General features: G+C 49.5%; 5 protein-coding genes across 5 annotated transcripts; 3 read left to right on the forward strand and 2 right to left on the reverse strand.

Annotated features, from left to right (window-relative positions):
- Positions 1–563: 563 nt before the first annotated feature.
- On the reverse strand, positions 564–1,777 carry TGAM01_v202397 (hypothetical protein; the record flags this gene model as incomplete). Its single annotated transcript, XM_018804904.1, has 3 exons — positions 564–1,317; positions 1,391–1,488; positions 1,544–1,777. The coding sequence occupies 3 exons, from the start codon at positions 1,775–1,777 to the stop codon at positions 564–566; spliced, it is 1,086 nt and encodes a 361-aa protein (XP_018661895.1).
- Positions 1,778–4,858: 3,081 nt separating this feature from the next.
- On the forward strand, positions 4,859–5,182 carry TGAM01_v202398 (hypothetical protein; the record flags this gene model as incomplete). The annotated part of the gene is made up of 1 exon (XM_024548993.1): positions 4,859–5,182. The coding sequence occupies one exon, from the start codon at positions 4,859–4,861 to the stop codon at positions 5,180–5,182; it is 324 nt and encodes a 107-aa protein (XP_024406232.1).
- Positions 5,183–14,930: 9,748 nt separating this feature from the next.
- TGAM01_v202399 (hypothetical protein) lies at positions 14,931–15,994 on the reverse strand (the record flags this gene model as incomplete). The annotated part of the gene is made up of 2 exons (XM_018804903.1): positions 14,931–14,993; positions 15,041–15,994. The coding sequence occupies 2 exons, from the start codon at positions 15,992–15,994 to the stop codon at positions 14,931–14,933; spliced, it is 1,017 nt and encodes a 338-aa protein (XP_018661894.1).
- A 659-nt stretch (positions 15,995–16,653) lies between these two features.
- Positions 16,654–17,887, forward strand: TGAM01_v202400 (hypothetical protein; the record flags this gene model as incomplete). The annotated part of the gene is made up of 7 exons (XM_018804902.1): positions 16,654–16,724; positions 16,780–16,855; positions 16,926–17,391; positions 17,447–17,478; positions 17,533–17,606; positions 17,665–17,735; positions 17,784–17,887. 7 exons carry the CDS (start codon positions 16,654–16,656, stop codon positions 17,885–17,887), a joined length of 894 nt encoding a protein of 297 aa, XP_018661893.1.
- Positions 17,888–20,108: 2,221 nt separating this feature from the next.
- Positions 20,109–25,272, forward strand: TGAM01_v202401 (hypothetical protein; the record flags this gene model as incomplete). Its single annotated transcript, XM_018804901.1, has 3 exons — positions 20,109–20,364; positions 20,422–24,894; positions 24,941–25,272. The coding sequence occupies 3 exons, from the start codon at positions 20,109–20,111 to the stop codon at positions 25,270–25,272; spliced, it is 5,061 nt and encodes a 1,686-aa protein (XP_018661892.1).
- Positions 25,273–25,344: the final 72 nt, after the last annotated feature.

Genomic DNA, 25,344 nt, shown 5'->3' on the forward strand with positions numbered 1-25,344 from the left:
TTTTTTTTTTCCATTTTATTTCTGGTTTTGAATTACTTCAGGTTGTGACACCGTAGTGCCATCGTTCTATGGTTGTGAAAAGCTCTGTTTGCTTAAGTGGTCATCCCAGTAAATGCTCCCATATAGTCACTTAGATCCGACCTTTGCCTTCCGCCGTATCCACACACTTCTTCCTCTTTCTTCCCGAAAGACAAATGAAAAAAATAAAAATAAAAGACGTTCTATATCCCAAAATCCTCTGCTGTCCGAAACGCCATGAAACCCCATAGAATTATGCGGGAAGAAAGAAGAAGAAATGCTTCACATGAAGAAAAGTATGTAAAAAAGTGATCGTTAAGAATCGAAGTTGTCGGATATCCCCATAGGCCACACTATGCATGAGTAATGAGTGTGGGCTTGCCATGAAATTGAATAAGTCGTAACAAAAAAAAAGACGTCAAGACCATGTTATTACACATTGGTACAACTGAAATGAATGCTTTGCCGCCCCGAACCCAAAAAAAGAAAAATCGCTAGTAAGATGTTTTTGTGGTAGCTTTTTTGTTTTTTTCTTCTTCTTTGATTTACAGTCGCATCGACTCATCGTCGTAGCCACTGTAGATCATGGGATCGCTCAAGCCCATCATCACGTTGGGGTTGGACACCGCAGACAGGACGTGGGGCTTGATGGTTCCAAAGTCGTTTCCATTGAGGCCAGGACCCATCATGCTCATGCCCTGGAACATGCCAGTCTGTTGAAAGTACTGCATGGTCATCTCAGGGGGCACGGTGGCCTTGATCGTCCAGTCGGGGAACGTCGACAGGCTCGGTGACTGTGTGGCGAACAGGGCAGTGGTGTCGAGATCGGGGGGTGCAGATCGGCTGAACTCGAAATCGGCGCTGCCGGCGTAGCTCTGGGGAGACATGGTCATCGGGTTGTGGCTGCCAAAGGCTGCTCGTCGGTAGTCGAGCTCGATGTCGGAGTGGTCGAGTTCTGAAGACGAAGCTCGGTCGGTGCGATTGTACATGGGCGAGTCAGTCTCCTTGGTGTCCTTGTGCTGGGCTTCGGAGTCGTGGTGCTGCTGCTCTTCCAGCTGTCGGGCGAGCTCAGCCATACCGGCCTCGTCCTCGGGGAAGACTGAGTGCACGGGAAGATCGATGTCGCTATTCGGTCGGATGCATCCCAGCTTCTGTGCAATGTCGTGGATCACGGGCTGGTGGCGGTCGTTGAGGTCGGGTTCACCAAGATCCCAGGTCTGGCCATTCCTAACCATAGAGTACAGCTTGTGAACAGTAGCAATGAGAGCGAACTGAGTGTTCTCGAGAACCTCGGCGTATCTGTTTCACGTTCATGTTAGTTTGGTTGATCGATTGATGAGTGATTCAAGGATATCAATCTGGCTCCACTTACCCTCGAGGTAGCTGCTTGTACTCCATCTTCTTGCGGACGCCGGCGGTGCAGACGAGGCCATCGTCCTTACACCTCTTACACGGGAATTCACCATCGCACTGTTATGTAAGTCAGTAAAGAGAAGCCAACTATATGAGACGAGCGGCTGCATACCTTTGTCTTCTTCATTCTACATCTCTCGCAGGCCTTCCAAACACGCTTATGCCTCCCATCCATGCCCGTGTGTGTGACTTGCTCGTGGTGGTGCACAGCGGCGGCGCCAGAGCCGGCACGCTTTGATGTTCGGTGGGCGGGCTTAACGGACTTTGTACTTGAGCCGGTGCCCTTTCTGGATAACATGGTGGGCTTTTCCTCCGCGGGGGGCGAAGGTAGAGTGTGAGCTACCATTTTGGATTGTTGTGGTTTTTATATGAAATGGAAGTTGTGTTATTATGAATTATACGCAAGGAGCTGCTTCCTTGGTAGTTGTCGGTGTTGATGGGAAGGGAAGGATACAAGGAGATATCCCACAATGCAAATGTCTTTTAACCAAACGTCCTCATGGACAAGCACAGGCAATAAGCAAGAGCAAGGTCAAGTAGATATAGGTAAGGTATGTAAATGGTTGGTGATGTGAATAAGTAGGAGGCCAAAAGGGTAGGAAGAGAGAAGTGAAGGGATCTCTGTAAGCCAAAGCACGGGACTGATCAGACTATATAAAAGCTCTTGAAGATCCCTTGATGTCGTGCTTAATAATGACGAGAGAGTCGTTTTGTGCAGAGGTAGAGAGAGGTAAGTCAGAAGTCTCCAGGTGAGCTGACAGAGCTGGGCCATTGGTATTTAATAATGACCGTTGTATTTGTGATAGTACCTCGACTCTAGTGCTGCGCTGCGTGCCTTGTGGGATCTTGCGTCAAGAGGTACGTACCATGTATATCCGGTTACGGGAGATGCCACTAGAAAACCAAACGATGGAGCCCAGGGGTGGGTGGCGTGGCTGTAGTGTACAGGGTCGGCAGCGGCATTATGTCCGAGGACGCGACAGAGGCTAGCAGCGCGCCCTAGGCCTAGAGGGGCAGTGCATTGCTCGTCCTGGTGCTAGCCGCCAGCGCCCTGGGCTGACCGTCCACGCTGCTCAGGCGTGGGCTTACAGGGCACTGACGGAGCGCTAAAGGGTGCTAGTGTTGCGAGCGCTACAGCGCAGCGAGTGGACCACGGAATGGTGCCCAGCAATGCGCAGTACGCTCGGCAGGTACATTCATGGCTGGCGGTAGCTGATAGCGGGCAGCGCTGGGCCGGTTTAGCGCCCACGAGTGCCCACGAGTAGAGCCCGTGTGCATATGTACACGCACGTTTGCGCATGGCCGGGCGTACAGCCATGTATCGCGGCCAACACGAGTTACCTCACTCGGTGCCGGCAATGGCCAGAATTGCATGATGGCATACGTGGGTTAGTCTTCTGTCATCAGGCCGTTTGCCGCGGTCCTTTGCCATTTGCAACGGATTGGTCTTTTCCTTTCCCTTGGCCCATTACACAGAGTTGCGGCTAAGGCGCAGGACTTCATTCCCTACGGGCCCCAGAGAAAGAGGACACAATGACGAAATGCAGCGGTAGTGATGAGGAGACTGAGAGAGACAGAGAGAAGGAGAGAGAGAGAGGCGATGGTGAGAGAGATAACGAGTGATGAGAGAAAGAGGAGAAGCGTCAACATGCCAGGGGAAAGTCTCTTAATTGCCTTTTTGGTTTGTTCCCTTCACATTCACATCATCACCGCGTATTGTACATCCTGTCATTACTACACTGGAGTCGTAGTGGGATTGGAATACGGCGTATCGAATCGAATCCTGGCGGGCCAAGGCGTTTGTACATGGACGCTAAGCCTGTGCCCAGATTCTACTGCGCGCACGTATATTTATACGAAATAGCCAGGGTTCTCCCGTTTGCAGTCGTTGCCTCGAAAGCCCAGCGTCGCCCCAGCAAAGTCCGCGCCGAGCGGACGGACTTGAGGTTGGACCAATTCCCCGGTGGGCGTTGCGTATTGTGCGGAACACCGCAGGACATCGGGGGAAGAGTTTCAATCTTTGTCCCGTTCATTCTCTCCTGTATTCAATTGATAGATTGGTAGTGGCTGTACAAGCTTTGTGTGTGTCCTTCATTCAGCATGAGTAATGCCTAGTAGAAATGAGTGGATATATCGCATCAAGCTGTCTAGCCAATGGCCCTTGTTGAGTTTGGTTGCCCATGAAATATTTTTATTTGATCTTCGTCTTTCTCCATCCAGCAATAGCACAAATTACAACTTTTACAAGGGTACTAGAAACTCGAAAGAGAATGCAAACGAGCGGGAGAACGCCCCTTCGGCTCATTGCCGAGCTGCACGCAAAAAGATTATACAGGCCGCATACTTCGCGATTGTTTTCCTAATCTGGGCAGCAATATTACGGAGGATTAAGTAAAAACGATGGGGGAGGGAGGGGGCCCTGCTCAGATACTGTAAGCAGAGACCGAACGAAACGAGTAAAGAAAGCTGTTGCTACTGTAGTAATGATGCAAAAACCATGTGCGTTGCTAATTGCTTGTTGCTCGCTCGCTTCGTTCACAAGTTCGAAAAGAAAGGACCCTTACGTCAATCTTTCTCATTAGACTAGTCGACCTATTTCCAATTGCTTGCTAAATATTCCTAAACATTATTACTCATTGGGGAATCCCCCGCCCTGGGAGATGAACGCTGGGCAAATTGGAGCTGGGCCAGCGCCTTGCCTCATCTGGTACGTTTTCGCGTCTTTGCGCTTCCGGGCGATGATGCCCTGAAAAGAAGTAAGAGATGGAGCCAACAACACGGAGAGCTTTGGCGCGCTGATTAATGGCTTTGACGTCCCGACTTGAGCTACTGCTCCAAACTGCCATTCCTGACGGCTGCTCGCAAAAAAAGGACGATCAGCTTGGCAAGGTGGTCTTAGCGCTTCACTTTTTACCGCTTTTGTCCAAGGGGTCGCCCAGCTTTTTCTCCTGCGGCGACGTGTGATTGGGCAGAGGCCGCTAATTTGGCAGCAACATCTTTGGACATTTGCAGTTTGGGCAATGGCATTTGCGTTGCCCATTGATTCTAAGCCCTATGATTGACGGCACCTTTTTGCGTTTTCACAGCACTTGCGGGTTCTGCCTTTTTCCAGGGTTCAATGTTGCTTTCTTTGCCCAATACCCCAATTTTACCCTTTTTCTCGTGGGTTCTCGCCCGGGATGCTTTGCTCAGCTACATACATACGCATGATGGGCAAATGCTGTTTCTCCATGAAACGCAGGTATCGACATTCTTTAATTGTCTTATTGATTAATTTCTTTTAATTTTTTAATCTATTTTATTTTTTTCTGCTTGCCAAGCAACAAGTGCAATTGCTCGTCAGTCCGGGGTCGCTCTCCAGGGCGAGGCGCCAAATGGGGCGCGGAGAGATGATGTTGAAAAAGAGTTCAGGTGAAGAAAGGCCACGATGGAGGCACATGTTGCCTCAATGCTACCACCACGCATGCCGCATTGGGTAATCAAAGGTATACAGGTACTGTGTCGTCCTTCACGATGCTTGGACTTGCTACAAGCCTCACTCAGCCCACCGTATTATATTGTGGAAATGCGCAAAGACGTCTGTCACCAGGCGCCCGTTTTGCAGAAGTATCTGGGATTTGACTTCCATCAATCACAAACGACATGCAGCGGTAGCAACAACATCAAGACCGTCATCACCGCAAACCCACCGCCACTTGGTGCCTTACAAGAGCTCGCCGGACTGGGCCTCGTCTCAGCGCCATCGCTTTAGCATCATGCCAGGCGCTCCTTCGTTTCGTGTCGTGTCGTGTCGTGTCGTGTCGTGCTAACAGCGGCTCCCAATGAGATAAGCTGATGTACGGGCCCTGCAAGTAGGAGACGTAAAGTGCGTGTATGTGGTTGGGTGAAGCAGTAGCAGCAGAGTTTTCGATATAGACTACATGTACAAGCAGACATCCAGCAGCTTCCCCGCTCACGTCGACCTTTGCCCGACCATAAAGCGCCCTTTTCCCTTTCCAATTCCGTTTGTTTGGAGGTGCCTCCAAATAAACATTAAACGTGGCCCCTCTTTTTATTCATATTTAATTTTCCCTAAAGCCATGCTGTTGGCGTGCGGTGGCGGTAAGTCGCGTCAAAGTCTCTTCAACCCGCCTTGCCTGACGTCTGGGCCAAAAGTCTATCTGGCAGTGGCATGCAGGTCCAGTAGCCCGCCGAGCTACTTGCGACGCCGCTGGTGGCTGCATTCCAGGCGGCGTACCGCAGGGGTACCCGCTACTAGCCTACTAGCGAGGAGGGCGTCGAGGCTTGAGGCACAGAGGCAGTGGCTAAACGCTGGCTGCTATTAGCTCTTACGCTCTACTGGCTTCTCTCGCTCGTCTTATTCTCTCTTGTCCCATTCGCGTGTCTCGCCTATCTAGTCATGTGTTTGCCCGCAACGAATTGGAGCACGTCTTTTTCCTTCTCTAATATTGTCTTGTCGTCGTCTTAGGCACTGCCGAAAGTCAGATACTTCTGGCTATTTGTGCTGCGATTGGGGAGGCTGAAAGGCGAAAGCACCTCTCCCACTACCACTCTGCTTGTGACGTACGAATCTCGACATGACGGTCCAATCTCTCTGTATCGCTTACGCCGAAGGAGTCAAATTATTCTCTTTCCTCCCAAGTCGTTTATTTTAGCTTCTGCCAATTCCTCTCGCTTGGAGCGAGGGCGAAACGCGAGCGATGCTATACCCAATCTGCGGGGAGCTCTCGTACGAGTTGCTGTCCAAGTTTCTTAGCGGTGCGATTCCCCTCTTCTGCATGTCGGCAGATGGAATGGTAAGGTGTCTTTTGGTCGTGAGGCTCTAGTTGTGTAGGTAGGTATTTGATAGGCGTTTCTTTCGCCACGAATGATATGCTAGTCGTCTATCAATCTGGCGCCACTGCAACCTTGACGGTGTTTTGGCTTTAAAGTTGGTTGATTGCTCCGGTATTTTACAGTATTTCCATTCTGAGCATCCAACTGTACAACACTGTATCTGCCGTTGCATGATTTACTTCAATTGGTCGACCATTACACGATCATTAGAAGTTGCTGTGTAAGTATTCGACCCCACGCCTCTACTTGCACCACCACCAACACTGCTACTAGTAACTCTCAAGCGGATGTGCCAAGTCCCTGCATACCAAGTCTCGTTTGCACTCAAACACAGAGGCACTGAGAGATGGCCTAGCAGGGAGCCGGGATCCTGTTTAGACAGAGCCCGATGCATGCAAGGCACTTTACTAGGAGCTCGCACTCGCTACAAAGCCCGACCGCCACGGACTTGAGTTAGCCTCCGGCCTGGATGCCTAAATTCCTCTGAGTCTTTGGCACTTATTGGTGACGGCCTCGCTGTGAGAACCGACGGACGGACCACGGAGCAACTGTTGTGGCTAGTAGGAGCAGCTGCTCTATGAAGGATGAGTATGAGCCACAATTGGTTACGATGCACAACCACCATCTCAATCTCACCCCTATCACCAGGATCACTAGGTATAGCCTACTTGTTTCCAGGCTTTTAGAGCCCGATGACTCGTAGTCCGAGCACAGGGTGTCTGTTTTGTTTGTTTCGGTGCTCCTCTCTTACTCATGCAGTTTCTTGATCTGGCTGCATTGCATAAATGAGTCTGGGCGCGAGCAAATCTGCGCAAGTCCGTCATGGCACCCCATCCAGGGCATCTTGTCCGACGCCCGTTATAGCCGACTCCGATCGGATATCGTGCTACCGGCATTTTAATCCAATGAGACGCCATCGTTGCATGTCACCTCTGGGAGAGCGGACCGCAATTGCCGCCAATTGCGACAGCCGAGCTTGATCATCGATGAACAGGTGATTGTCTCTATTTTCATGTGTTTTCATTATCCTGGGTGTTATGAACGATGCGTCTCAGCTGCCTTCTTTTGCCGCCTCGCTGACAGATTCCCTAAATGGAATACGTCCAAGGGCCACTCCAATAAATGAAAGTTTCAATGAAAGAAGAAATTGGGATAAATCCTCTCAAATTAGTGTCGTGCGATAATCAATAAAACAAAATATTGTTACTACTACTAATCAACTTCCCCATGCCTACCCCAGCTTCCCCAATCACGATACTAGAGGAGAAGCTCTCGTGATGTCATTGACGCTGCAGCTCAAAGATCCTCGTATGAAAGACTTCATGTTGACACTGATGGATCAAGCCTCACAAAGTTTCTTTAAGCGCGCGCGCGCCCAGATGTCGCCAATTGCAAAGTTAAGAAGAGCGCGTGGGGAAACAAAGATGAGAAGCATAATCGCTTAGCTCTATACCTGGATGGCATAATTGCCGTTGTGGCGCTTTTGGGAGCTACTACATGTAGGCACTTGTCACGAACACCACTTGCTGTCTATATGTGGGTAGTTTATATCGCATTCCAGAGCAAAAAGGCAATGTTGACTATTCATCTCGCCTCGATGCCGCCACGCGCCGTATAAATAGCATATAGATCGGAGTTTGGAGGCAACAACGTCTGGCCTTAATCTACGGGTAACTGGTACGCAGAAAAAAGCTTCTTCGTAGAGCTTGTTTGGCTACCTAGTTTGCTAGTATTGCCCGTTGAATTCATTCCCGTCTCATCTTTTACGTCTCAGCTCAGCTCAAGTAATACGGTCTGCCGCAACTTAAAGGGCAGAGTGAGTCATCGTGGGGACCTCGTTTACCAAAGGCTGCCAATGGGAAGGGCTGTTTTTGAAGATTAGAATCTGCCTTTGTCTCGATTCCATGAATTACATGGCCAGTAAGAATAGATTCCTGGTCATGTTGTTAAGCCGCATTGTGACGATAGTTTACTTCATGACAGCTGGATTACAAACGTCGTAGTCTGGATAGCAGCGGCAGTTGAATTACGAGTAAGTTGCGCACTTACATGATCAGATGATAGAGCCAAATGATCGACATCATGGACTCCATAATGTAAACAACAGGGCAAACAGACAATAAATAAAATATAAATATAAAATCTGTAAATGATACAAAAAAAAAATCACAACCAACACGCCCCTACGCAACAAAGCTTTCCACAAGGCGGAATCTTCCGATACTAATTGGTATCAACGGCAAGGCGGCTGGATTGGATTTGGCTCTTGGCGAACAAGGACGGGAACCTGCAATCTGAGCTGTCTCTTTGCCCAGATAGATTGATTGCCACAATTGTGGACAAATTCACCAGCCTTGGGCGAAGAGGATACTACGCTCATACTTTTCTGCCCTATTGTCATGTCTAAGCAATATTTCTCTCCTTTTGGTTGTGTTCATGCCGTCATTCGCCAGCCACCATCGTTGCCCCCAGCCACTATCGTCGTTGTCGTACGAGAACCCCTGGATCATTGAATCTTAATTTTTTTTTTCCTTTTCATTTATTTTTAATCTCTCAATTCAACAATTAATTAATTAATTGAATGTATTAATTGGCCTAGAGAACTACAAGGATCAGGGCCTCGTGCTTCATCGGCGCAGACAGTCGGTGCCGAAACACGTAAAAACCAAAAAAATAACCTCCGATTCCCGATTATGTGATGTACCTAGTTTTATGTCATCTTTTGGGGGTGTGCTAGGCTAGCTCTTCCGTTTTGCGGGCTTTGTGCGGTAACAATTCCTTGCGGAGCGTCTCGATTCCGAGTCCGCTTACTCACCTCGGTAAGGAAATGCTTATAAGTGCTATGGAGCAAGAACAGAAAAAAAAAATAAGCAAACGGTAGTGAGACAAAGTACAGAAATATCTCCGTTTAGCCGTTTTTTTTGGTGCGAGAATGAGCGAACAGACGGGGCGGGCCACACTCGCTCATACTTGTACTTGTAAGTGCATGTTGTGTTAAATATGGAGTCCGCTGCCTCAGCTGTCTTGGCCTCAATTACATAAAGGGTCCGCGAAGGGAAGATGACTCGCGTTGATCACGGTCTAGGCAAGTGGGAATCGTTCTAGAAAACCTTCTTTATTCATTCTTTTCTTCTCCTGTGGTCTTGTGCTCCTTTGCATCGCCCCCCTCCCCAGATCCGCAACTCCATTTGCTCAAAAGGGCATCAAGTGAGGTGCAGCGTTGCAGGCATCCATGGATAGAACTCTTTCTACTTGTAGAAATATATCTACCTGTATACATGCACACATACCTACATACCTAGGTAGGTATGTGTGTGATAGCACCTGGGCATTATCCAAACAACAAGCTGCTGCAGTGCTACGGAGCCTCTACGGAATATGCCGCAACCCAAAACCCAATGCTAATTCATGCTAAATAAGGCTGTTTTGTTTCGATTTTTACCCAATCCTCAGTGCTGCGTCCCGAGGCTAAGGGTGTTTATTAAACCAGCCCAAATCCCCACACAAAGAACCCGTTGTTTATGTGAACGCCGCGGAAGTGATTACCAATCTCGAATAGCCGCGTCTAGGCCTTGTTTACCTCTTTGCGACTTGTGAGCACTTCACTTTTCTTAGTCACCTCAAGTACCTATCAACTCTCAGCCTTCTTTGCTTACATATAGAGATGTAATTAATGACACTACTGCCCTGGGTAATAGCACTACGATCAGAATAGGAATTTGCTTGCAGTATGGGATATGCCCCCAGCAGTTCCCCATTCCCAGCACCGTGGAATCAAATCACAAGGGGGAAAAAGGCGCAAAATCGACACTGCATCTCAATCGCATGTCGTCGGCTGGAGCCTGAGCTTGGTTATAGGCTGAAGCCCCCGAGTCTCAAGACCCATGATCCTGTATCCCCGTTTATACATGTAAATGCCATGCAAGTGGGTTTTGCGCGGATGTTCTCTGATTCACACTAAAATGCACGCCCTCGTGCACGGAGGCGAAAGAAACAAAAGGGAAACAACAGCCAAGGCAAAAACGGAGTCGGTGCGCTTCGATCCATCGTTCTAGAAAGAATCGAAAGCAACCCTTAATTCTGCTTCCCCACAACGGACGCCTCTTCGGTACCTGCTCGGCTGAAGCCACAGAAACGGTCGTTCAAAATTGCCCTCTGCGGAAAGGTCTTTGCTGCAGACTGATTCTGCGATTCCGCTAAGGCCGTCTTTGCCGCCCGCAAGAGACGTGCAGAAATGATATCATGGCGGCCATTGACAGGGCCCTCGCTTAGGTCGCCAGTCCATCGGCAGTGGCCCCCGTGCAATGCCCACTGCAGTATTGCTGCTGCTATTATTAATTTGAAAGCAGGTGAACGTACGCATTACTGACCTGCAGGAGATTTGTTACAGACCTCTCTGCAAATGCGCGAATTGTGCTATAACTCGTACGTTTGTGTACATAATAGTGTCTGCTAGCAGCATTACACATCTCCGAGCTCCCTGGCAACTTTTACCGTACAGCTACAGTAGTAGTTTATTGAGCTCGCGTGAGAGAAACTGGAAAATGAGCTCCATCCAAGCATGGCAGCTATGGGGACGATACATCGTCGATACCTATTCTCCTATTACCGGCGCCGAGGATTTACAACTTCCGCGGGGGAGTGCAAATGGAAACAAAGAACATGGCATGGAAGAAAAGGCCAGGATGAGCGATACCCGCGCAAGGCTAGCCCGTTGCGAGATTTACAGGCTTCTTAATCAAGGGGGGGGGCGTGTCTGTCTCACTCTCTCCCATCTGTTCAGTACTTACACAATGTCGAGATAAATAAGAAAAGGAATAAAAGAATAAAAATAAAAATATCCATATTCACAAACCGATCGCAAAACTAGTCATTTGCCTCTCCAAACTTGGAGCTAAAAAGGGGGTTCGGGACACCCTCTCATCGACCCCTTGGGAACCTCGCGCTCAGGGCTTCTAGCCTCTCCGATGGGACGGGAGATCGGTCGCCGACCCGATTATGCTGCGAGTGCACAAGTACGTACCTTTAGTTGCTTGGTGCAGAAGGGCTCTTTTGCCGAGGGAAAATGCCACAATTGGACTAGTTAACGTGAACTTGGTTTCGAAGAGAGACAGCCAGTGTGAGAAGAGTCAGCGTGCTTTCACTTTCAATATGGGAGAGTCAGAACGCAGACGGAAAGCTCCGGTGCTAGGCCTAAACAGAGCGAAATGGGCTTTATAGACCTACGTCACCGAGCCTGACCTCGCGTTGGTAATCCTGTCATCTGGCTACAGCTTTTTCGAGGTTCCCGTTTTTTCTTTTCATTCTCATGACCTCTTTTTGCGTTTCTCTGGGGTAATGGACTGGCATTCTAGATCGCGAGGCTAGGCAATCTTCCGGGTTGCACGAATCTTCCCTTGCAGGTATTTTCTAGCCTTGTAGGTGTGTGTAAGTTGAGTTGTGGGCTTGCATCCCCATTCGTTGGTTATTTCCGAATTTCTGGAGTAAAGAAATCAAGAAATACAAAAACAATGGGAACGATACTGGTTGTAAATCATTGAGATGATGCGATTTCCTGGGGATGATGGTATGGGTGATCGAATCAGGTTGAAGCCTTATATCCGAAAGGTCTCCATACCTAGGCATAAGGCAAGGCTTGAGGCGATCTGCCTGCGTGTAAGACAATTCTATAGTATCCAGGTATAGAGCTGGAATCATTCTTTCTGATGGAGTCGTTGGACATAATCACCTACTTCAAATAACTCTTTTTCAATTCCTTAACTCTAATTAGTCAAAAACAAACAACCATAACCCGCGCCAACTAGGCATTCTCACCACTAACAAGAGTCATAAACAACTCTTTCATATCCCATCCTGCAATCTTCTACACCCCCCCCCTCCACTCCCCATTCACATCATGGAAACTCTGATCGTCGATCGTGGCTCACATCGTCCCCCCTTCCCACCCCTTCGGCCCCCTTGCTCTTCAACTCCGGCGCGGCTTCAAGTAGGGAGCGCTCCGTCGAAACGGGTCGCCTTGTTTCTCGCTTCAGGCACATCCCTAGAACAGGTAGCCACACTTTTTTTTTTTCCAACACACAAAGTCCGGCGTGGGGAATGGGAAAAGCCTCGCGACTTCAAGCTTCCTCCGTCTCCACTATGCCGACGGGTTGCCGATTCTGCTCCCGAACTGTTTTTTTTTTTTTTTAAATTGTTCTTTTCTTTAATTGGTATTCTTTTTTTCACTACTCCACTTTGAGCTAATTCCTGTTGACTACCGGAACTGAGCCGTTCTGGAAGTAAACGCTCGACGCTGACTGGCCAATTCGGCTTCATAAGCGGAATCTCCGCGGAAACTTGCCAAATTGGCCTCGCGTGACATATCTGTGCCAGGAAGAGAAGCTCAGAAGGAAACTATCCAATCAAACGCTGAGATTGAGATCCCTTCTCCATTGCTCCGATGGGAGAGAGGCTTCCCTGAAGGAGGAAACGCCCGCGGCTTTACGCCCTCGATTCAGAAGAGCAGCTCTTGTCTCGTGAGCCTTTTTAATTGTTGATTTTTTCTATCTGCGTCCTTTTTTTCTTTTAGGGGGTGTCTGTCGTTTCTCATTTGCATTTAACAATTAAAAAAATACAAACCCCCTCTCCTCCCAGCTTCAGCTTCTCCTATCTCCGCGCTCTCCCAGCTTCAGTAACGTGCCGTTTCGGCACCGACAAACGGCCGCATCGCATACTGCATAAAGCGATGGAGTCTGTTATTTTGGCCTTTTGTTAATACTTGGGTACGTACCAGCGATAGATTGGTTTTCAGGGGTCTCATGCAGCCAAAGACGCCACACTCTTTGTTTCTTCTTCTCATTCTCTTTGTCTTCCCTCATCGTGCGTTGCCGAGTTAGATGCGCTCTTCAGCCGACAGCCTTGCCGCCCGGTTTACAAATCCGAACGTGGGTCTGATACGACTTCCACGTCAAAAGGACCCCTTGCCACTTTTCAAGTGCCGTGTCCATTCCCGGCCTAGCGGCTTTTTCTGCGTTTGAGTGGCTTCGGCGGTGCCTTGTGAGGGAAGAATGTTTGCTGTGACGACATACTTGCAATTCATGCCCTCTGGTTTAGTATTGCAGCATCATTTTGAGTCGTTCTGCAGTAGACAAACCTACATCAGCCAAGGCTTTTGATATTTACCGCAGATACAAGGGCAATTGACTTGTTAAAAGCCAATCGCAAACGCCCAAATTGAAGTGAAAAATCCTTCTAATCCACTGCGGTGGTGGATCTCCGAGCCTTGGGCGTCTTGCCGACCCGAAATCTTGCCAGCTTCACGGCCAGTGGGTCCCCGCAGCGGCAGCACCGACGCCCTGAGCTTGTAGATTGTTTGAACGTTAATCTAGCGTGCATGCGCGACTCTCGTGGAGCGCGAGACATCGTCGGATTCCTGAATTGGAAAGCGGTTGTCGGCAATGGCTCGGCAAAGGGGCAGATCTTACACTTTCAGCTACGTCTGTATGTCTGTACGACCTGCTTCTATCGTGACGATAGCCACGGCTACCGGCAATGCTAACTGGCCAATGGTGACATCACTGTGCCTGTAACCGATGCTGCGAGACCGGCATATCAAAGTAACAGTGAGGAAATCGTTCGATACGCGGGTAGTTGAAGGTTCGAGCGTGTACATCAAAAGTGTTCTCGAAGCTATTGATGCATGTAATATGGCCCGTTGGTCCACTCTATCGTGTTACTTATTTTATTATTATTTTTCAGTTTAATTGATTATTTTTGCTTTGCCCGGCTGCTCTACAATGGTCCTTACATTACATACACACCTCTTCATCAACAATATTTTTATGCGCGAGGCTTTGGATTCGGACCGTTGAGAAGCCTGATGAGATTGGTACTTAACGCCCGGTTTGGAGAGCCGCGGCTATGTACGCTTCGCTTACGCGTATGGTATATGGACTGGAATGAATTGGTATGAGGTAGAAAAGGAAAGAGACTGCTGGAATCACGCATTTTCTTCTTCGCTATCGTGATAATGGACACACTTTACTATATTTAAAAAAAGAACTGATCGAGACAAATTAGCGGGAGCCAAACTTTCTACATGGCTGGAATCTGCGCGCCACTTTACAAAGCCAATCGAACCGCTATTACGACGACGCCGCAACCGACTATCTACATGAACTCGCTGCCAAGTAAAAGATTCATTGCACGTACATGTGGCTTGATCGCAGTATATATATAATTGACATGGCGGCTGCTTTCACCAACTAAAACCACATAATTGAGGCCTCCCCTTTGATACGCAAGCCAATGTGGGACAAGATTTATAAGTGCATCTCAACAAGATTTTGCATTCAAGATACACCGAGGAAAAGTAAACCACTTACGAATCTCTGACCGAGGCCGTCGAGTAACCTCAAAAACAAAGATCACGAAAGATTTGGTCAGGGTGATGTCAGCGCATACCACAATCTTGAAGACTAATCACAAATCTCTCGTATAACCGACGTAGCAAACCGAAAACCTCTCATCTTCATCAAATATCTGTCTGAATGAGCATCAGAGGATCCTCCTGTCCACAGACTGCCCAAGTCCAAGCCGCGCTAGAGTGGTATTTGAAGGTGATTGCTATGTCTTGGCCGTAATCTGTGCGATTGAAAACTCCAGGTTCCAGTTGCTTGGCTTCTTCAATGGCTTCGACCGTCGCCAGGGAGAGGAAGTGCTCCCTGCGCGGTCCACGAGGTAGAGCCCTGTTGAAATGTTATCATAGCATTACATGAAAGAGGAGATGGAGTACTCGCAGTGCATTTCCAAGGATGCCGTGACAGAGACTAGGCTCCTTTTTGATCAATCCATATTTCCAGGTAGCCTCTTGCGCGTTGGCTATGGCAGCATCGATTCGCCCCTGTAGCTCAGGGAAGTAAGGCCTTATAGCTTTGAGGGAGACGACAAATCCAGGGGCACCATGGCACCACTGCATAAGGAATGGGTTGTCATCACCAGCAGGTGCGATATTTCTGGGCCAATTACCATCGGTTTGGAGATTGAGCACGGCACAAAGCTTGGTCCTCAGCCTCGGTGCCAGAGAAGGCGTAGTCACAACCAGTTGTGTAATGATTCCAATGGTGCCGTGACCAGCACCGGTCGTTTCCAGATCATAGAACATCCACCCCCTCTCGTCCTGGTCGATGCTATCTGAGAGAATCCTTTCAGATACCCGAGCAATGGGGCCTTCGAGAAGAGCAGCACTCTCTGGGATGTAGTGGCGCATCAGCCTCATGAAATATAGCGTGCCAGCTCTGCCTTCCCAAAATTCTGACCCATATGGATCCTTTTTCAAGTCTGTAGAGGGGCCAAGCACAGTTGGCATGTTGGACAAGAAGGCCTTGACATCATTCTCATCTTTGCTCAAGCAGGCTATGAGTGCATCCCGGGCCAATTTCTCGCTGCTGATTCCCACTCTAGTTGTAATCTTGACTTCACCTCTGTCGCCTTCTAGATACTGCTTCGTCCAGTGCATAAGAGGGTGGCCTGTGACCTGGACAGCTGGATAGAGGTCCGCCAGTCGGAAGAACAAGTAGGCAAGGCTAGTTGGGCCACCTGTGTAGCCACCAAACATCTCATGAATTTCATAGGTAGGCTGAGGAGGCGTCGTCTTGAGCACGTGCTCCAAGGAAGCTTTCATCAACTCCAACGGCTCGTGCCCCAAGGACCGTAGCGGTTGGTTATTTGGTATGTGCTGCTGCGCCATGATTTCTGCGATCAAGGTCTAGGCCTGGTGCTGGGCCATCTCCATGCGGTCAATGGAATGCTCGACAGCCAGTTTTAAGGCTGGGGACAGCAGCCGTTGATTTGCTAATCTTGATTGTTAATCAAGGTGTGTGTACCTGGAGGCAGAGGTGGATTTATCGTGGTGGCCTGACTCTGCCGTGTTGCACTTGGACGGCCGCATCCTGAGATGAGGCGGCGCGATTTAGATTCCTAGTCAGCTTGTGAATGCATTTCTGCTGCTGGCCATTGGTACGAGCCAATTTGCGGGCGAGACTCTTAGCAAGCGGCTGGATGTCGGTGGTTGAAGTGGTGCGAGATGGGGGAAGATAGATTAGGAAATAGCTTCATATTGCTGGTTTGAGAAAGAGGTGAGGTCGGGAAGTGGGCCCCACATGCACATGCCAATGACGACACTATGTCGCTCGGATTATTACCTCAGCCGCGAGCAAGCTCGCCGTCATCGACGTTCTCAACAAGCTTTGAAGTTGTGCAGTCTGCATTTCGGCCATAGATACAGCATCTGAACTCCATTGCTTGCATTTCTCACGGCATCTCCAGTTTTCGTTTGGAATCACCTCTTTGAGTTTTTGACAAAGCATCTCCCAAAACAGGAAACCCTGGCGCTAGCGTTCCGGCGCAATGTCTGAATCCGAGAACAAGCTGCGGAACCGCGTCGTCGATTCGATCAGCAGGAGGGCCGAACATGCTCTGTAAGTGTGCAGGACCATCGCTGAAGTAAGAAGCTGTGATGCTGACGGCTACTAGCACTGAAGACTATGGCAAGGCGAGGGCAATGGCTACTGATGCCGTCCAGAGCCGGGCATATCTCTATCCCATAAAGGTAAAAAGATTGACACAATATTACCGCCATTCATCTCTAATAGACACTGGTCTGACCATCAACGCGGTAGGGAATCTTCTACTTCATCGCCCACCGAAGCCTATGGCAGCCATTGCTTGATCGAGTTATCCCCTATGGCACGCTCACAGCCTCGGTGATTGGCGCCATGTTTGTGGTTGCTTACCTCCCTCAGCTCGCCGTCATGGCGCTTTTCAATGGCCCATTGGCAGTGTACACGACAATCCTCCTCACGCTAAATGAAAGTTCCATTATTATCCACATGATATCTCGCACCTGGCTGCTCCAAGAATCTCTCATGGACACGTTTGATGGCACAATGGTTGCCAGAAACGCAACGGCCGTCGTCCAGCAGGGCCGAGAGGTTCATGCCGGTAGCGATCCTATGAAAAAGCTGGGTAAGGCCTTTAAGAAGCGATTCGAGAAGTGGAGCCTCACGGAAATGGTTCGATATGTCATGTATCTGCCTCTAAACTTCGTCCCTCTCGTCGGCACCGCAGCCTTTATTTTTCTCCAGGGTTAGTGACCCAACATCTCCAACTTTTGGCAGCTCTTTGTTAATGCTTGAAACAGGAAAACATAGGGGAAATATTGTGCATAGTCGAGTACGTTTTATCTCTAAAATGACAATGTCGCGGGATATGCTAACAAGCCTCAAGTATTTCCAGCTCAAGAGTTGGTCCGACTTGCAAAAGAAGCAGTGGATCGATACCCATAGCGGTGCCTACGCATCGTACGTTTATAATCATTCTACCCTTTCAAAATGAGAATTTTTTCTAATTACCACGCAGTTTTGGTGTCGTTGCTACCCTTCTCGAGATGATACCCGTGGTGTCTGTCTTCTTCTCCTACACAAATACCGGTATGGATACTTGACTAGCTAAATTTGCTTCAGTACTGACTCATCTAGTGGGTGCCGCCCTTTGGGCTGCTGATATTGAATCGCAAAATAACCCCATGGTTAAAGAGACTGCTCCAAAGCTAAGACAGGCCGCAGCCGAAAGCTTCGAGTGAGCTGTGTTTCAACTCTCAGCCGATTGGAACCTTGGCAACACGATGCCAGTAAACGATAAAGGACACGGGACAGGGGTTATTGCGATGTTTGCTGCCGGGCAATCAGCTAGTATTGTTTACTTCTAGCCACGATTGAAATGCGGCTGGCTCTTCTATTTATGGATGAATCCGGGAACACCTGTGCTCCATAACGGGCCAAACCTGGCAACGTAGTTGATTAGCATGTAATTGAAGCAACCACATTTCGGTATCTTATGAGACAAATTTGCACTAGCACCAGTGCCACGGATATTTTCAGCCAAGACGAGACCTCTTCTATGGTGGCAACTCAGGGGATCTCGTCTCATACTGTCTTATCCTGATGCATGCTAACATGTGTCTTACTAGGCGGAGGCTCTTTTGTCTTTGCTCTTGAATGTTCCCCAAAATCGTGTCCGCACCGACCACGCCGGCCCCATGCACAGCTAAGCTCTCTGCGGTCCAATTTAAGTTGAAACACGGAAGGCATCGCTGGACAGGGGACATGAATAGCGATTCAATCAAGTTGGGCTCCAGTCTTCCCTCCCGCCGTGGATTTGCTTTCGGATGTTACACTCGTCTATACCTGCAGCTAGGCTCTTCAAGTGACACAGCCTCATTGTTATGAGAACACAAGACGTCCTGTCATTATGCGAGAAGGCGTGTGCGAGGAAGATGGCGGGAGGTTAACGACCGAGTCCAGGAGATATCTCACCAGTCATCCCGGTGCATTGTTCGGCCAAAACAAGAGTTGAATGAGGGGGCATCTAGTACCCAACGACACGGACACGTTTTCAACATGAGGACAATGCTATCAGCATGGATCTCTTGTGTTTCCGTGGCCCTCTCACGGCAACTCTGGTCCGTCTTCTCCTACATCTATACGACGAGCAGCCCTTTTGTGTCCAACTGTAGGCGATAGCAGTGCAGCTCAATTCCGTGTATAACCAGTGCTCCAATATGTATTGTTCGGCCATTGAATAACGGAAGCAAATGGAGGCACTCCGACATACATCAAGTTAAAGACGCAGCATAGACAGGTTCTCCGTCCACTCAGTATTAAGATTTGGATCCTCATACAAACGAAGAATTTTGACAATGTGTGAAGATGATCCCTGACAATCCCTTGTTTCAGAACTTGGGATATATCATCAACGCCTGTTCGTCAAAGAGCGGCCTCTGGCGCATTCGTCTTCGGCACGGCTGCCTTGACCTCGACCCGTCGCACAAAACGGTTGAATCGTGGCGTTTTGCAACCTTGCATGGAAGGGTGCGAGATCTCGATAACGGGTCAAACCAGCTCGCCCCAGATCTCGGTGTACCCCTGGCTTGCGTCTGCAGCAGCTGCAGGATCTGGCTGTACACTGCTGAAGCTAGTCGTGGCGAATGAGAAAGCGTGAATTGGCGGTGGTATCCGGATCAGGGAGATCTGCTGGGACTTCCGTCGTCATCAATCTGATACTGTGAACGCCCACGATGCCGGGCCATCTTTATCAGCAGTATGACCGAGACATGGACTCGCGAAGCGTCGGAGAGGACTCGGGATGGTCCCTTGTAACAACACAGCATTGCTCAGTTCAGGAGCATGGCATCCGGGAGGAAACGAGCCGGGAAGAGAGGCTCAGCGGCGTCCATCTCAGCTGGGATGTGTGACCGGCTGGCAACTAGCCATGTATGATTGTAGCTGATGGGGATTTGCGTGAAGAGAAAGGGGAGAGCGGCATATCTTGCCACAGGCCAACAGCTGGCAGCTCGAGTCTCCCATTTATTGGGTAGTCCCGGCCAGGTGTACCTAGGAATCCGAGCTACATCTTCTCTTCCTGTCAGAGCCGGCTCACTTTCCTCTCACTTGTGGGCTGCCAGCTGCGAACAGTTTTGCTCGCGCGTGTTGTTTCCCATCTATAACGCGCTGTTGACGCGTTCCCTTCTTCTCTCGCTTCTTCTCTTCTTCTTCTGCCCCCCATCCCAACTTGGAGGAATTGCAGCTTTCTCCAACCCACAACTTCGTTCGTTAACTCTTTGCCTCGTTGCATCTCCACCGCACCTCATTCAGCATTTGCGTTTCCTTATTGTCTATTCTGTCAATAATAGCATCAAGCATCTCCACTCTGTCAATATTCATTGTCGGGAGAAAGGTGAGCTCTTCTTGAATGGGCACAACCTATTGTTTCTAAAGGAGAATAGCATCCAAGCCTCACCCACGATGAGAGCGTCGATATTATCTGCTGGCCTTGTGCCAGTGGTGGTCATGCTTCTGACTGGCATTACTACAACTGTGGCCCAGCTTGCGGTTCATCGCCTTGCCGGCGAGGATTATCGCAACCCTGGCGATGCAAGCCGTTTCCGGGGCTTGGCCCCTCGTGCTGCCAACTATGGCGAACCGAGTGATTATGGCTACTATCCGCCCCCCTATGGAGAGGAAACTTCTTCCACTACCTCATCTACCAAGTCTGGAATCTGTTAGTATACCGCGATTCTTTCTGCATACGTATGTTCATGAGCTAACCTATATCCAGACCCTCCTCCTCCTGCTGGATCGTCTACAAGCACTGCTTCCAATGTGACCACCAAGACAGAGACTGTTTCTACCACTGGCTCAACTGGTACCAAGACATCTTCTGAAAGCAAATCCTCCACTTTGGCAGGAACAGTGACTGTATCGTCTACTTCCGACAAGAGCCACTCGTCGACAACTACTGAAAGATCATCAGTCACAGAGTCTTCTCTGGGCTTAACGACGCAGACGCTTACTATATCACTGGCTACTACCACGTTTGTTACAGCACAAACTGTGCAAGTATCATCCAGTCACGAGGGCTACTCGTTCTCATCTGAAGCGACGTCTACTCAGAGCAGCGTGTCCACCAAGTCTTCTACCAGATCTTTAACCGAAGAAGAATCAGGTACTATCCGGCCTATATCTTCTTCTAGCTCTACAGAAAGCTCTTCTTCTTCTTCTGGATCTGCCTCTGTGTCTACCACAACAGGATGGCCAAACGCTACATTGTCTCTTTCCACGTCAACTGGAAGCCTCTCGTCAAGTTGGTTGACTGAGAATGGCACTATTCGTTCGACTGTGGCGTCTGCAACTTCTACAGAGTCGACTAGATCCTTGACTGAAGGCGAATCCGGCACCATTCGACCTATATCTAGTTCGACAATAGGCTCTTCACCCTCCGGATCGGCATCTGTGTCTACCTCAACGGGATTTCCAAACGTTACAACGTCACTTTCTACGTCAACTGGAAGTGTCTCGTCTACTTTCAAGACGGAGAATGGAACTACACGTTCAACTGCGGCATCTCCAGCTCCAACAGAGTCTACTAGGTCTTTAACTGAAGTTGAGTCTGGCACTATTCGTCCTGTATCTAGTTCTGCAACCGGCTCTTCTTCATCTGGTTCTACAATCGTGTCCACTGTCACGGGATGGTTCAACTTTACACTGCCGCCCTCAAGCACGTCGACAGGACAGCTTTTGTCTAGCCAGCTGACTGAGAATGGAACCATACGCACTGTCACACTAACCACAATCGGAGTGACGTTGACGAGACCATTCTCTGAGACTTCAACTCAATTGACTTCTTCGAGCACTTTGTCTGGAAATTCAACTTCGTCGACTAGCACATCTGCTTCAACTGCTCCAGAGACAACAGTTTCGTCTACTTCTTCAGCAATAAATGGTACAAATCTTACCCTAACCTCTGTGATTACCAGATCTACCGGTACCACAGCATCGGGCCAGGGTATCACGAGTACCGTGAATGGAACTGTCATCGTGGTCACAGTATCTGAATCAGCGGCTAGTACTACCTCGTCAATCTCGACAGGAACTTTGTCAAACATCTCGTCCTCTCTTATCAGCGGATGGTCATCGTCAAGTAGCCCATCAGTTGCTACTTCGACCTATCGATTCACAAACTCATCTGTGGTGACCGTTACCGTGGGGCCACCCAGCGGTAGCGGGACAAGAATCTCATCAATCAGCACAACCGAGGCTACGTTGCTGCCAAATCTGACTCTGTCAGGTACCGTATCACCATCGGCATCCAACGCCCACTCAATCTCTTCTCCATTGCCGATTACGGGCAATCAGACTACGGTTACTCTGAGCACCTCTGGTACCACAGTAGCTCAGTCAAACATGACAATGATCTGGTCTACTACATCAACCTCGCCAACATCATCTAAGGCAACAGTTACCGTTACATCTGTGCTTGGTACTGCATCAACATCGCAGCTCAACAACGGCACTGTCGTCTCTTCTGTTATTTCGACCACACAGATGAATGGTACTGTTGCGGTGACCTCACAATCCTCGGCTCGTCCAACTGGCACTGGTCATTCTAGCTTGACGCCCTCTGGCGAGATTCAGTCGTCTTCCACAGGGACATGGGGCAGATCTGCATCATGGGCCAACACTACGTCTACCGTGACTGAGACCGCGGCACAAACAAGCCATCATTTTACGGTATCAACCTCTGCATGGACGCTCAACTCCACCACTATTGTCCAAACACTGACATTGACGGCGCCGTCTGTTTCAACCGCCAAGCCTTGGAGCTCAGGGGCTGTCAATACGACTTCTGCCCCCTCCAGCCTCGTATCCACTACGGGATCCCAGCTTCCCTGGAATACGACTGCTTCAGAACAGACGGGCGTCAGGACCATCACCTCGACCATCTCTGGATCAGGCTCCGCTAACTCGACGGCGGCTTCTAGCCCTGCTGGTACCGTGGTGGTGATTACTGTTACGCCTACGGGTGCAGTGACGACTTTTGGCAATTCTCCTGTCTCGACAACAACCGAGTCCCTGGCGGTGAGTTCCAACGGAACGATAACCAAGTCGGTGACGAATAGCCAACCACCCTTTATCAATACGACTTCGTATTCATTGTCGTCTGGACAAGTTGTGACAACAACAGTTTGGAGTAGTGGCTCAACAACATCTGGATCAGCTTCTGGACCAACCATCTCTAGCCAAACATCATCTACCAATACAACCTCGTATTCATTGTCGTCTGGTCAAATTGCGACTACAACAATCTGGAGTAGCAGTGCGACAGCTTCTGGATCAACGTCTGAATCAATCATCTCTAGCCAACCACCATTCAGTAATACAATTCTGTCTTCAGGGTCGTCTGGGCAGATTGTAACTACTACAATATGGAATAGCGCACCGACTGGATCTAGTTCGACGTCTAGTTTAACCATTTCTAGTCAGCCCCCCTTCAGCAACACATCTTTGTCTTCAGCATCGTCTGGACACGTCGTTACCACCACGATCTGGAGTAGTGGCACAGGATCTGGATCATCCACCTCGAGCAGACCTCCATTCAGCAATACGACTTTATCGTCTGGGCGAGTCGTGACTTCAACCGTCTGGAACTCAGCACCGACAGTCTCAGTTTCTCTGTCAATCATTCCTAGCCATTCTCTCCCTCCCACCTGGAACTTGACTCAATCTGGTACCCATGGAACATCTCGCCCGTCAGTTACGCTTACCAACACGACGTGGCTCTCCCGAACAAGCCAGCCGACAAAGTCTCCAAGTTCCAGTGGACCCCCGTTCCCCACGACTCGCAATGCCACTGAAACTCTATCAGGAACTGTCATCAGCTCTAGTGGCACAAGCTCAACGACTGCTAGTGTTGTTACGGTCACTCTTAGTCCTCTACCTGCAACAAACTCAACTTCCAAACCGTCTTCAACATTCAAATCAGGTAGTGCAAGTGGCGGAAGCTTGACGTGGTCTTTCACTAATTCCTTCAATCTGTCTACCGTCTGGATAACTACCGCTGCTCCAACCGGTGGTTCGTCAATCGTCCCCATCACCATTACCAAGACCAATGCAGGCTCTTCGATTGGCATAGCAAGCTCGAGACCGCTCAGCTCTTCGACTGTCACTGCGTTTACCAATTCTTCTACCGCAAGATGGAGTGGATCTGAATCGACGGTGACGGTGATCCCCTCATCTTGGACAAACACATCCCGGATTACATCCACTTCAACCCTGGTGTCAGGGACAGCGGTGGGCTCCAGCAGCAGCTTCATCAGTCCCGTTGTCATTTCCACCACTGTTACCAACGGAACAATCGTGAAAACCACTGCTTTCACTTCTTGGTTAACAACAGGATCTGGCGGAACTACAATCGGCTCCAGCTCAGTTGGCACATCCCCAGCAAGCAATATCACAGTTACTACCATCACTCAAAATGGTACAACTGTGATTTTGACAACCGGATCGGCTCTGCCTTGGTCAACGACATCGGCAGCATCATCTGGGACCGGCGCCCTGTCATCGGCATCTGGCAGCGGCCCCATCTGGACTAACAGCACTCGGGTATCGCCGTCTTCAACTGGCCTGGCTGCATCTACCACGACAACTACTCAGATGATTACGGTTACTGTTTCCACGCTGACTCTAACCTCTTCTGCGTCTGCGTCTGCATCTGCGTCTACTTCAAAATTCAATGCAACGGTTGTTGCCAGCACTATTACTAGAACGCTGCCATGGTCAACAGGCTCCTCAGCTCTTTCCGGTACCGATATCTCGCCATCGTTATCATCATCTGGGACTCACACAAGTGATAACGCGACTCAAGTCTTTACAACCATTGTTGAAACAATCTCCGGTTCAGCAACCACCACTGGATCACAATGGACTAATACCACTACCGTCGCGACGGGCCATGAGTCCAGTCACACGGGCAGCGCTATCGTCACGACGCTCTACCCCAACAGCACCACTGCAACTCCTCCCTGCACTCATTCATGGGTATACCCGTATCCCAACATCAGTGACAGCACAACCACCTGCACCCGCTTCCCAAGCGGAAACACGACGCTCACTCGGTGCTGGGCTATGCCATTGACGACAGGCGCGCCGGAGTCCTCGCTTCGCCAAACACCATTGTATACATCCACTTGCAACACGACAAGCACAGCAAATGGTACATATGGGAATGCAACAGTTGCTTATACTCGAACCCGTAAGTACTCTTGCCAATCATGATATCTCTTGATAAACTAACACAGTTATTCTCGCACTAGATACTTACCCTTATCCGCTCCCAACGACATTTGAGACTTCAACTACATCAAAGAATCATGAATCCGGCTCCAAGGGTTTTGCCTACCCCGTGCCCACAGTGGTGGTTCCATCAGAAGAGACAATGCCACGCAACCCAAATTACCCGTGGGGAGCAGGCTCGCCGCTGCATCGTCACCAGAATGTGACAGGACTGGGTGACGGCATCCTCGACGGTAGGAGTGTCCTCATCGACTGGGGCAAGACGGCTGTGCATCGCCTCAAGGCGCTTTTCGAGAAGCACGTTGATGACGAACAAGGTGGAGAAGAAGAAGAGTAGTGGTGGAAAAGGAGAGTAGACTTTGGAGTGTTTACTTTTTTGAAGTCTGACTGTACCTTGGTTGTAGTACTC

The sequence above is a fragment of the Trichoderma gamsii genome (assembly GCF_001481775.2).
Source record: "Trichoderma gamsii strain T6085 chromosome Unknown Scaffold_6.2, whole genome shotgun sequence".
Lineage (NCBI taxonomy): Eukaryota > Fungi > Ascomycota > Sordariomycetes > Hypocreales > Hypocreaceae > Trichoderma > Trichoderma gamsii.